We start from the raw sequence: 12,908 nt of genomic DNA on the forward strand, positions 1-12,908 counted from the left end.
AGTTAGGGAAATAAAACACACAACAGTCAAAACAATTCCCTAGACCTGCGGGGAGGGCCACGGCCACTAGTTACTGTACAATACCTGTGCCTTGAAATGCCTGATAAAAGCTGGGTGGACTTTGAGTATTTGACTGTGTATTACCAAAACAAGCTGACAAAACTTAATTATATGGGAATTTAAGTTGGAGTATTAAGTAGCAATTTCTAGTAGTTAAAATTTATCATAACATTCATATTAGCTGATGAAATAATCATTTTATTCCCTTTGCAAACAGTTGGATCTTGCTTGTGAATTAACTATTTAATAAACTTACCACAATCCATAGTTAAAGATTGGTCATATCTACTACTTGGTAAAAATTGGTGCTGTATTAACGGCCCTATAAAACGCAGCTAGCTTTATTGAATTAAAAAAATCATGTTTTAGGTTTTTATTAATGTTTACCATGTTTTCTGCTTGTGACCATATTGTCACTTAAGGGTTGTGAAGTTTGCTACTGTAATATTTATCCATTTGTGAAAAGTTTAATTTCTAAAGGCAAAAGATATCTTTGAGTATGACTATACTTTAATTCAAAATTGAATCATATAATTTCACAAATAAGTTTCAAAGAAAGGCCACTATGTAAGATATACAACTGAAATCTCTGTTTTCATCAAATTTGATTTGTTTTTGTTCAGAATGAAAGTACTGTGTATGAATTTCAGTGAGTGGGGGAATCTCTGTTACACTGAGAAAGTGTCATCTTTTTTCTAGATGGATAAAAATATTTTCAAGAATAAAGAGAAAGAATATGAAGCACAACCGTTAGTAAGATATGCTGAGAAATCTTGGCTTAGGGTTATTTTTATTTTATGTATACGAGTGTGTTGTTTGCATGTGTGAGTGCACTGCCTGCTGTGCCTGGTGCCCAGAGAGGCCAGGAGAGGGTGACTGACAGTTGTGAGCTGCTCTGAGGGTGCTGGAAACTGAGCTGGAGGCCTCTGCAAGAGCAGCCAGCGCTCGCCATCTCTCCAGCCCAGAAATCCTTGTTGATAATTTTCGAAGTTACAGCTTTCTGAATGTAAACCACCAAATCCAGGACGGGAGTGAAAGCATGAATGGGTTCAGCACTGCTGACTTAAATGAACATGAGTGCAGATGAACGCTTTCCTAGAATTTCTGTAAGAAGAGAATAGTGCGTGTTTCGGAAACATGGCAGTGCCAGTTCTTTACTAAGTCACTGAAGGAGGGCATCTGTTTCCCAAGCTGCTCCTGAGCTGGAGCCGGAGCTGCACAGCTTTTAGTGACAGTGCTCGGCCTGAGATTAGGCTGAGACCCACCCATTGGAACTAGAGCGCCCACAGGCTGTGGCCACAGGTACCTGTTCTGGAGCATTGGACAGCAGTGAATTGTAGATGAACATATTAAGATGTAGAAAAAGAGAGCATTGTGGGAGCGAATGGCCTGACTGTCCGTCTAATAGAAGCTTGTTGTACAAAAGACACCGTCTCTGCTCATAAAGACTGAATATTTTCAGTAATACTGGAGAGACACACACAATGTGAATGTAGTTCCAGATCAACCAAAAACTTCTCTGCTGAGCCAGCATTCACTCAGTGTCTTCTGCTAGAGTAGATCACTTACATCTTATTAGCCGATGATCCTGTTGCCTTTAGGTCAAGAGAAGATTAACACCACACAGCTAGTTTCAAAAGACTCGGGCTGAGGGATTCGGTTTAGTGAGCTATTACCCAAACGGTTGTCCTCTTAGAGCTGTGGGTCACTCGTTCAGCTGCTTTTTAACAATACCTCCTGCTACACATGCCACTGTTTAATGACGACCCAAAGAGTAGACAGCACAGGCCGTATGAGCCAGGAACTGGTAAGTTGTCTGCAGGAAACTCAGTGAGGTGACGATGCATTGGTTTAGTTTTGTTTTTTTTTTTAAGTGTCTCACGCATTAGGTCAATTGTAACTCCCTGAATTGCAAGGCTTTTTTGCAAATCAATGACTTAAAATAGCAGGAGATGAGGAAAGCGGACTCTGACTGGTTTTACACGAGGTCTCAACAGGCCTTCCTTCTTTGTAGGCATGCGTTTCATTGCGTCTCCACTCCTCCTGTGTATCCTGCAAAAGGTGTTGCTGACCTGAAGCTCGACATGACAAGCTCACCTCTCCCGAGTTCCGACGCAGTCATCATCCACCCTGGAGCCATGCTGGCCATGCTGGACCTCCTGGCCTCTGTGGGCTCAGTGACACAGCCAGAGGTAAGCTGGGTGGGGTAGTTCTCTCTGAGTTTAGGGAACGAAAGAGAAGTGTGGTTTTTAACCTTTGAGAAATAAGGACCACAGAGAGTGTAGACTGAGCTGGCCGCTCACAGCAGCAGGAAAGCCATTCAGGCAGTGCTTTCCAGACAGCAGTTTGTTTTTTAATATAGTTAATTTGTTATCAGTAGAACCCAGCTGGTTGCCTCTGGCGTGAGAGTCTCACTGTTTCCCCCTTGTAAACCCTGACCAGTGGTGGCAATGGCTAAGAGGCAAAACAGAAGAAAAACTTCCTGCAGGTACCACAATGAGCCTGTTTATCTCTTCTGTCATGAACACTCAAAAGTTTGGCTTGTTTACACTTGGGGTGATGGTTTTTGTATGGCTTCTAAGCCCCAAAGTGTCACAAATGTGAATGACAAACTTCCATTAAGCTACTTGTCTACCACCAGGGAAAAGACATCATGCCCCAGACACGCAGGCACACAGCTTTAATCCCAGCACTGGAAAGGCAAAGGCCAGCCAGTCCCCGGCCAGCCTGCTCTACATATTAGGTTGCTAGCTACATAGTGTTACCCTGCCTTACAGAGAAGAAAAGGAGACTTTACATCTGTTGCTATGGAAATGGAACATTTGCGTAATTGTGGTGTTCAGAAGACATCAGGGAGAAGAGAGTTCAGTCAGGAACGAGTGGAGCCAATCAAAATGAGATTTCCACTTGACCTTATTCTTAAACTGCTGTATTTATTGCTTGAGCCAGTTTCTTAGTTTATGTGAGCATGTTTTCAAGGAAATAAAACTTGCTGTTGCAAGTGGTGCTGGTTGTAGAGAGAACTGCACCCGTGTCGCTAAGGACGCCCCCATGGCGTGCCCCTCTCTGTTAACTTTAGCATGCTTTGGACCTTCAACTTGCTGTGGCCAATATTTTACAATCGCTGGTACACACGGAGAGAAACCAGCAGGTCATGTGTGAAGCCGGTCTTCATGCACGGCTACTGCAGAGGTGCAGTGCTGCGCTGGCTGACGAGGACCACTCGCTGCATCCACCCCTCCAGCGCATGTTTGAACGCTTAGCCTCCCAGGCCTTGGAGCCCATGGTGCTGAGGTTAGTAAATTCTTTTTCATATTTACGTGTTAGTAAAAGACAGTTTGGGGCGTCATCGCATTTGAGGCGAGAGTTTTACGATCTGTTCAGACCCTGTGGTGAAGCCTGCCTTCTCAGGTACTCAGGAAGCTGGAACAGGGTGTGGAAGGTGGGGCGCAAAAGCAAGGCCTGACTTCAGAGACTTGGGGACTTCAGTGACATGCTGTCTCACAGGGAAAAGTGCATGAAGTCTAGGGACATAGCGAGTCTGCCTAGCATGCATGAACTCTTAGGTCCAATTCCCAGTACCACAAAAAATAAAAATTTTTCTTTCATGGACTTAATTGAGCTAAATATGGACAAACTACAAAACGGACCAACTCTTTAGAAGTGGCACGCCTTGATTCCTAGCGCTTATGAGTATAGGGTGGGACCCACCATAGTGGCATCTTGTCTCCAAAAATAACTGAAGGGGGTTGTGTGCCCTGTGTCACACACTCTCTGGTCTCCCACCATCCCTAACGTGTGTATACCACTACTCTGTACTCTTGCTCCATAGTTTTGTCACCTTGAGAATGTTCTGCTTGCACACACACTATATGTGACATTTATAGATTAATAATTTTTATTTATAATGCTCCTGAGATATATGCAAGTTTTTAATGTATATCATTAATTAGTTCCTTCCTGTTTATTGTTAAATAATATGGTATGAGCATACTACAGTTTGTGAATCCCTCAAAATTGTATATATGTGTTTGTATATGCATGTATGTATGTGTGCACATGCACTCTGTGTGTGTATGTGTGTGTGTGTGTGTGTGGCAGGGAGAAGGTAGTGCTGAAAATCAACCCAGGGCCTCATGCATGCTGGACAAGTACTCTACTACTGAGGTGTATCCCTAACTCAAGAAGAATGTATGTTTTAATTCAAGAGGAAAAATAAAATTTGGTATGTTTTTAAACTTTTTTCTGAGGCTAGTGAGATGGCTTAGCAGTTGAGGGCATTGGTTGGTTCCCAGAACACAAATGGGGACTTAGAAACCTTCTGTAGCTCCAGGTTCAAAACCCTCTTCTGGCCTCTGTGGGCACCAAGCACACACATGGTGCACAGCAATACACAGAGGGAAATACAAAAGAATACAAAAGCAGGGTAGTTAGTCTGTGAAATATAAGACTGGAGAGAAAGGAGCAGATCAAAGACAGTTTTAGGAAGTAGGATTAACATGATTAACATGGGAATTTTATGAATGTAGGAAGCAAAGTAAACGAGAAGACTACGAACACATTTCAGTGATGTGTGGAAGGGGGCACTCAATGTGTGTAGGAAACGCATAGTAGATGTGCAGGCCTATGTTGATTATAATGTGACGTTGGCATCGCATGTTATGTTCTGTCTACTCCATATATATATTATAATTCATTATGCCCCACCCTCACAATGTGGCGTGTTGTCCTGTATTCTCAGTCAAGGAGTAACTTTGCTTTCTTTTTAGGGAGTTTTTGCGTCTGGCAAGCCCTTTGAATTGTGGTGCCTGGGACAAAAAGCTACTAAAGCAATATAGGGTCCACAAGCCAAGTTCGTTGAGCTACGAGCCCGAGATGAGAAGTAAGCTGAGTTTGAAATTCTTTGTCTTGGTTTCTTTTGTTAATGAAATCCATGTGAGGGAGGGTGGATATTTATGAAAACTTTTCCAAACAGAAGAGTTCATTGCTGTTTGAGCAGTGGCACAGAGAACAGTTCAGGTTCTCTGGACGTGATAGGGGGTAGTGCTGGGTGGTACGGGATATGGGCAGGTTAGCCCCTGGCATAGAAGAGGGTGAGGGAGATGTCATTCACGGGAACCAATCAACTCGTCCTCAAAGTAGCTTGAATGAAAGGAGAGAAGACTGAATGGAGTCAACAGAGGAATGAGGAGGACAGGGAGCTGTGGTCACCTAGACAAATGTGGTTGATGTGTTGAGTAGCCTCCAAGGAGATGTCACTCAGAGTGGAGGAACGTGACCTGGGAGGGAGCAGAATGCAGGCACTGCCCACTGGTCATAGGACACAAACAGACACCATGCATCCACAACTGGTGGGAAATCGCAGTGGAGCCCAGCTGCACTGGATTCGGGGTTCCATCCTGTGGCTAAGTGTGGTTTAGGGTTTCCTTCCATGGTTAACTCTGTGTGTTTGTGCATGTTGTACTCTACGGTTCCTTCCGGGTCGCTGCTGGCCTTGGAGGTAGGGCAGATAAGGGAGACTTATAGTGACCATTGCATAGACAATGCTAGCGCACCATGCGGAGACGATCCTTAGAAAGCCAGAGTGACTAACTTTTCCCACTTTGTGGTTTGTGTTTTCTGTCGTTTTGTTTTGGATGTGCTGAGGATTAACGCTGTGCTAGGCAGCTGCTCTGTCCCTGAGGTACATCCTCCCTGTCCACTGTGGCTGCCTTGAGAGGCAGTAATGGCCATCGTAGTCGTTCCCTACAGTTCTGAGGTGAGCTCATCAACCTTCAGCCACTGATCCCCGCCATGGATCATCACCAGTGTTAGCTGCCGTGCTGTGGAAACTTGAGATCTTTTGAGTCCCAGCATGGTTTCATGGGAAGGCAGGATATATTACAGGTTTTCATGTTAATTACTACACATCCCCTTTATGTATTTTGGTTTTTGTGCTTTACACAGTTCTTTAGAATTGAGTTGTAATTCCCTTTGTTAAAGTAGAGAGAATAGTAGTTACTCCCTAAAACAGCATTAAAACACTATTATGTCGACCCGGCATCAGGCACATTGAAGATACCCTGCAGATCATCTTCAGAGGGAATGTTTCCTTTGTTGCATCTGAGATGTTCCCTGGGAAGACAGGACTGTTTATCAGCACTGTGTACACATAGAGATCCTCAAACAAAGGGTTTTATTCCAATAGCTCTGAGGGTACAAAGGATGGGGGAGACAGGAAAAGTGAGTGTTGCTATTTCTCTCTGAGCTACCCAGTTTCTTTCTGTTATGTTGCTTGTGGTGGGGGGAGTCTTTTTTTTTTTCCAAAGAGAAAAGATCAGTGCTGTTGTGAATTAAGAAACTACACACACGGAACTTGAACTTCCCACAGGGCAGGAAACCCTGACTGCTCTTAGGGATGAAGAGGGAGGAGGAGAGGGAGTGGGGGGAGTGGGAGGGTGTTGGGAGGAGGGGCGGAAATGGGAACTTTTATAATTTAATAAAATTACTTTCTAAAAAAAAAGAAACTACACCCCTTAGCTGAGAGTTAGTTACGTAAGGGGGGGGGGAAGCAGTGATTGTAGCACTTATTTTCTGTTTAGTACCAGTGGCTGGTGTTCTGCGGTGTGTGTGGTCTTGTAAGTTTAAAAGGAAACACAAGCTCTTTAAGTCTGAAAGGGAACAGACAGCATTGCAAGAGTGCAAGTGTCCTTGGTATTGAAAAAGAAAATTCTAGTGTGAAAATAACTCAGGCTGGTAAAGCTATTTTAAAATCCAGCATGTTTTCCCCCTGCCTCGCAGGCAGCATGGTCACCTCTCTGGAAGGTCTGGGCTCTGACAACGTTTTCAGCCTACATGAGGATAACCATTACAGGATAAGTAAAAGTCTGGTGAAGTCTGCAGAAGGAAGCACTGTTCCCTTGACCAGGGTGAAGTGTCTCGTCTCCATGACAACCCCTCACGATATCAGACTTCATGGATCCTCCGTTACTCCAGCATTTGTTGAATTTGACACGTCTCTTGAAGGCTTTGGGTAAGGAAGTGGCAAGCTCACCGACCTGGCTATCTTAGAACCTCGCTCTATCATCTTGAGCCTCGTTGAGATCTTTGCAGAGAGACTTGATCTTGACTGCTGGGTTAGAATATGCTGTTATACATTCTGTGCTGTATGTTTTTAAGCGATTCCAGTTGTTTGAGCATGCTGTTTCTAGTTTACTTTTTAAAAATTATTTATCATATTAGCTACATTGGTATAATGATGGAGTTAGTAATTGAGGTCCATGGTTGAGTAAGTTTTTGTAAGTTTGATTGTAGATAAAATCGTTTTCTTGGGTCACATCCAGCTCATTCATGTATCCTCTCTGAGTGACAGAATTATGTCATCCTAGAAGGAAACTGCTCGAACAAAGGAGCTGCTTTATCTGTTCCCTTCCCGACACTTAGCCAATTCCTGTGGCAATAAATATGAGATGTAGATGATAGAGAAACTTAGATAGTACGCTCGGATTGGGTTCTTTCATCTTGCCTCCAGATTATGTATGATATTACGGTTGATAATGTCATCTGTATGACTACTCAGTGACACCAGTGATGTCAGATGATAACTTTAAATATCCTGAGATTGATAAAGCAGCCAAAGCAGCAATACTCTACAGTGAATCTCCAAATTTGTGATGTCCAGTAGCCTCAGAGTGTGCACAACTATGTCCAGTTGCCGAATTATGAGGCAGCATTGCAGGGAGATATCTTTTCTGTGATAATGAAATTGCTCAAGTGTTTTGATTGAGATTGTATGCCCAGATGTAGCTGGAAAGCTACGGTTGCATGCTTGTTTGCACGTCCGTTGTGTAAACACAGAGTGGCTCTCTAACCAGGATGTGTCTTCTTTACCAGCTGCCTGTTTCTGCCCAGCCTGGCTCCCCATAACGCCCCTACCAATAATGCTGTCACAACTGGTCTTACTGATGGGGCTGTGGTCAGTGGCATTGGTTCAGGTAAGCGGCACTCCTTCCTCAGGAGGTATTTCACTAGCAGTTCATCTGGTGTGACCACCTCTTTAAGAATGTAAATGGGAGCCACAAATGGGAGCCTTTCGTGATTTTTCTCTTTTGACTCCAGGTGAGAGGTTCTTCCCTCCTCCTTCTGGCCTAAGCTATTCCTGCTGGTTTTGCATCGAGCACTTCAGTTCTCCTCCTAATAACCACCCCGTCAGGCTCCTCACTGTTGTGCGGCGAGCGAATTCCTCCGAGCAGCATTATGTGTGCCTTGCCATAGTTCTGTCTGCAAAAGACCGCTCCTTAATTGTCTCCACGAAGGAGGAGCTACTCCAGAACTACGGTTGGTGTCAGCCTCTTTCTGCTCTCACGATTCCAAAGGGGAATGTCTACCTTAATTAATATTCATTTGTAAATTTAAAGTATTAATCCTCATCTGGCTTTTACTAGGCTAGTGTAGAACAGGTTATATGAATTTTTGCCTATTTACCTGTGAATTGTGTGTCATACATACCTGCATACACATATATACATACACACACATACATATTTTCTTTGAGAATTTCCTACATGTATGCTGTGTCTTTTGGTCCTAAGTACACCCCACTTAAAGCACTTTCAAAGTGAGCAGGCAAGCAGCAGAGGCTGGGCCTGAGCAAGGGCGCATCTCATGTGCCAGCGCTCAGGATTCTGGTCCTGATGCTGTGCTGAGGATGCCCATTTCAGTCACGTCGCTCTTCTCCCACCCTCTCTCACACTTCCCTGTGATCAGTTTTTCTTGCATCTTTCCTTCAAAATTAATGTTCTTTGGTCCAATTGATCTTCCTGGGGGGAGAAGGCATTATCATTTTTTGTTTGTTTAAGTCCACGTTACCCCAGGAACCATGAAGTCATCTTTTTTAAAAGTCTATGTTCTAAGCGTAGTGTTTATATTTCACACACATAGTGGACATCTGCATTTGGAAACTTGAATTTTATTCTGTTCAGGGCCTTGCCTGAGATTTGTTTATGAAACCTACCTCTCTATCTATTTTTTGTCTTGGTGATAGCTAATTAGCCAGCTCGAAGCCTTGAGTAACCCTCAACTGCCAGGCTTTGCACTGTCTTACTGTGGTGCGCCGTCCATTCCTCTCCAAAAGTTACTGTTGGTTTGCTTCCGAGATGGAAGTCTCACTGTTAGCCCAGGTGGCCTAGAATTCCATATCCCCCTGCTTCCACCCCTCCTGCTGTGATTGCAAGCTTTAGGGACCAAGTCTGGCTTTCATGCATGGCAGGCAAGCACTATAGGAGCTAAACCGCCACACTCACCCTGGTCTTCATTAGGGTTTGTACTGCTGTGCAGAGACACCATGACCATGGCAGCTCTTATTTAATTGAGGGAGCTTAGCGTTCAGAAGTTCAGTCCATTATCACCATGGTGGGACATTGCAGCGTGTAGGCAGGCATGGTACTGGAGACTTAGCTGAGAGTTCTGCCTCTTAGGCACGCAGTAAAGAGTAGCCTGTCCCACTGTGCCTGGCTTGAGCATATATGAGACCTCAATGTCTGCCTCCAAGGTGACACACTTCCTCCAGCAGGCCCACACCTATTCCAGTAAGGCCACACCCACTATACTGCCACACCCTTTGAGGGCCATTTTCTTTCAAACCTTCACACGCTCCATAGAATTTTTAAGTAATATCATCTTCAGTACTGGAGAATATTTACTGTTTATTAATAAGGAAGGGAAGCACAACTTTTTGCTCTAGTGTGCCTTTGGGGGGATGCAAGAGAGAAGCCTGTGCCACTGTGAGTCCCGGGTATCAAACTCAGGCAATCGGGCTCAATGCCAAGTGCCTTTACCTATGAGCCGCCTCGCCAGAGCTGGTGTGCGTGAGTGCGTGCGTGCGTGCGTGTGTGTGTGTGTGTGTGTGTGTGTGTGTGTGTGTGATGCTAGGGCGCCATACATGCTAAGCACATGCCAGTCCTGTACTTCCTTTGATGCTCTTCACACCGTCCGTCTGTTACTGTGGCCTCCTGAGGCCGTCTCCACTTACTGCTTGGGCTTCCCCGTTCTGCTCCAGTTGTCCATCACTCAGTGGGTTTTGCATTTGCGGTGTCTTCGCTGTTAAAGAAATTCTCATTCTAAACAAGATCTGATGCTTTACCGTAGTAGCTACCTTCATAGGCCCAAAGTAGGGATCGGCATTTTTTTTCATATAATTGGAACTTTACTTTTATATGTATGGGTTATGTTAGCCTCTTCATTTCCCCTTTATGTGGTTTTAACCTCTGTCTCTCAGCTGATGTTTACCCCGTTATAAATTGTGAGAAAGAACAAGACTGTGCTATAACTCAGGGGAAGAATACATGTTGACACGTGCCAGGTTCTGGATTTGCCTCCTCACACCACCAAGGACAGCAAACAGAACAGAAAACAGTACATTAATTTTCAGTTAGATGAACACTAAAATGAAATTAATATGAACACTTCCATATAGTGTTTGTTATAGTTGATCAAAATTTATTCTGAACAATTGGGAAGGGAGATGGGAAGGAGCTGGGAGGAGCTGGAGGTGGGGGTGGGAGGAGAAAGGGAAGGGGAAGATCTGGGAGGAGCTGGGGGTGGGAGGAGAAAGGGAAGGAGGGAGATCTGGGAGGAGCTGGAGCTGGGGGTGGGAGGAGAAAGGGAAGGGGAAGATCTGGGAGGAGCTGGAGGTGGGGGTGGGAAGAGAAAGGGAAGGAGGGAGATCTGGGAGGAGCTGGAGCTGGGGGTGGGAGGAGAAAGGGAAGGGGAAGATCTGGGAGGAGAAAGCAAAGCGAAGGGAGTACTGTGGTAATTAAATTACAGTCTCAGAAATAAAGAAATAAGATAAGAAAAGAAGAAAATCTCACTGTCCTGTCATCTTACTGCTTACATACCTGTCATTAGCACAGTGTGACCAGTGCTACCTGTCACGCAGAAGTGGGGAGAGTGGGAAGCTGGCAGCAGAGGATATCTGTAGAACAAGGTTCTCCCAGAAAGCAAGAGCTTGCAGCAACGGATGCCTTCCACACAGAGCCATGCAGCGCCTCTCCCCAGAGCTGCTGTCCTGAGGTTCTGGGCAGGATGGTCTGTGGGATGAGCAGCATGTCCTCCGGTGCTGATGGAGAGATGCAGGCTACAGAACAGGGGCAGTGTGGGCATGCGCTCTGACTAACACCCCCCCCCCCCGGTTTTAGTTGATGATTTCAGTGAGGAATCCTCCTTCTATGAGATTCTCCCATGCTGTGCCCGCTTTCGATGTGGAGAGCTGATAGTAGAAGGACAGTGGCATCATCTGGTTCTGCTGATGAGCAAAGGCATGCTGAAGAACAGCACCGCGGCCCTCTATATCGACGGGCAGCTGGTCAGCACTGTGAAGGTAAGCATTCTGCACCAGGAAACACAGCCGTTCTCAAGCCAGCTCCTGAGAGAAGGTGATGGCATGTGCATGCCTGTAGATGGGTGTGCGTGCATGAGCACATGTGTGCGTATGTGGAGGCCAGCTGTTGACTTTGGGTGTCTTCCTCTGTTGCTCACCACTCTGTTTCTAAGACAGAGTCCCTCTAGACCTATAGCTCACAAGATGACTAGGTTGGTCAGCACCAGCACCCGAGAGCCTTCCTCCTCCACCTCTCTGGTGCCACACACTGATGCAGGCCACTGTGCCTGGGTTTCCCTTGGGTGCTCATGCTGGTGCAGCAGGAGGCCCTTTGAACCATCCCCCCAGCCATCTGTGTTGAAGGAATGGGGATGTAAGCTTTATCAAGAATGTCACACTCTAGTATTCAAGAGCACTGAGAAGGAGAAGTAAAGAATCCCATCCTGAATGAGGTGAATATTGGTCTCAGTTGAACGTTTCTAAACCTAAAGTTCAAAATAGTTCAAAATATACCAAAATCTAAAACTTCCTGAGTGCCAGTATCACTCATAAAAGGGGGATGGGATTTCAGAGTATTTTGAATTTTACATTTTCTGAGTAGCAAAGTTTGCATAGATGTGCCAAAGTCTGGAAAATCTGTCTGAAGCACTTCCAGTTCAGACTATATCGATCTAAAGCATTTCTGGTCCAGGCTGTAAGCTGTCCTGACTTTGAACAGAACTCAGAGAGGTTAAAATCTCTTAACTTGTGTGAGACAGTGTCCATCTTACACTGATGTTATCCCCAGTCAATGGTAGCGATGCCATTGTGACAGTCTGTGCCCATGAGATGAATGCCAGGATTTCCCATTGCAGTATTCATGGATCCCTTTGTGTAGATGACGGTGTTGGAAGTGAGGCTCTAGACTCTCTGCTAGGTTGCTCCTCATTCACGTTACTGTGTCGTCAGCTTCTAGGGTGGAGAAGCACACAGCATCATTACACACGCATGTCCATGTACACATGTACACACGTCTACCGAGAGTTCCTTACCATCGTGCTGACAACACTGGGATCACTCTCTAATAATGTAAAGTTTTGGGTGTGATCTGAGATTTGGCTGATGTTATGGAAACACATCAGTGGCAATGTCCCTCACCTGTGACAGAAGCTGCCGCTGCAGGCAGACCTCAGCTCCTCATCTGTTACACCATACTGAAATATATATTTATTTAAAATGAGTTGATTGATAATTAAGATGTCTCATCAGTAAACAAAACATTTTCAACTCTGAGAATGGCAATCAACCATGCCTATCTTGTGTTGAGATAATATATGTGCAATAATATATAATAAAAATAGTTATTTTTCTAACTATTAGGATACTTTTAATCAGTAATTTTCATTAGACTCACATCAAAAGTGGTTTCATCATAGAACTGTGAACTCTACATTTTCAGAGAAGCATCATTAATCTGATAATTAGACCACAGGCAGTGAGTGATAGTATCCCT

The 12,908-nt window shown here is 44.8% G+C and overlaps 1 protein-coding gene across 5 annotated transcripts in view; it reads left to right on the top strand.

Moving 5' to 3' along the window:
• Wdfy3 (WD repeat and FYVE domain containing 3) overlaps positions 1 to 12,908 on the top strand; it is a 242,562-nt gene that overhangs the window by 137,295 nt on the left and 92,359 nt on the right. For all 5 annotated transcript variants that reach the window (XM_087908832.1, XM_087908830.1, XM_087908829.1 and 2 more), the window contains 7 exons: positions 2,075 to 2,252; positions 3,140 to 3,354; positions 4,830 to 4,942; positions 6,841 to 7,072; positions 7,933 to 8,033; positions 8,158 to 8,376; positions 11,235 to 11,416. In XM_087908832.1, coding sequence (XP_087764958.1) covers positions 2,075 to 2,252; positions 3,140 to 3,354; positions 4,830 to 4,942; positions 6,841 to 7,072; positions 7,933 to 8,033; positions 8,158 to 8,376; positions 11,235 to 11,416 — 1,240 coding nt within the window. The remainder of the gene's footprint in view (positions 1 to 2,074; positions 2,253 to 3,139; positions 3,355 to 4,829; positions 4,943 to 6,840; positions 7,073 to 7,932; positions 8,034 to 8,157; positions 8,377 to 11,234; positions 11,417 to 12,908) is intronic.

This window comes from Myodes glareolus, chromosome 8 (genome assembly GCF_982192425.1).
Source record: "Myodes glareolus chromosome 8, mMyoGla1.1, whole genome shotgun sequence".
In the NCBI taxonomy this organism is placed as follows: Eukaryota; Metazoa; Chordata; class Mammalia; order Rodentia; family Cricetidae; genus Myodes; species Myodes glareolus.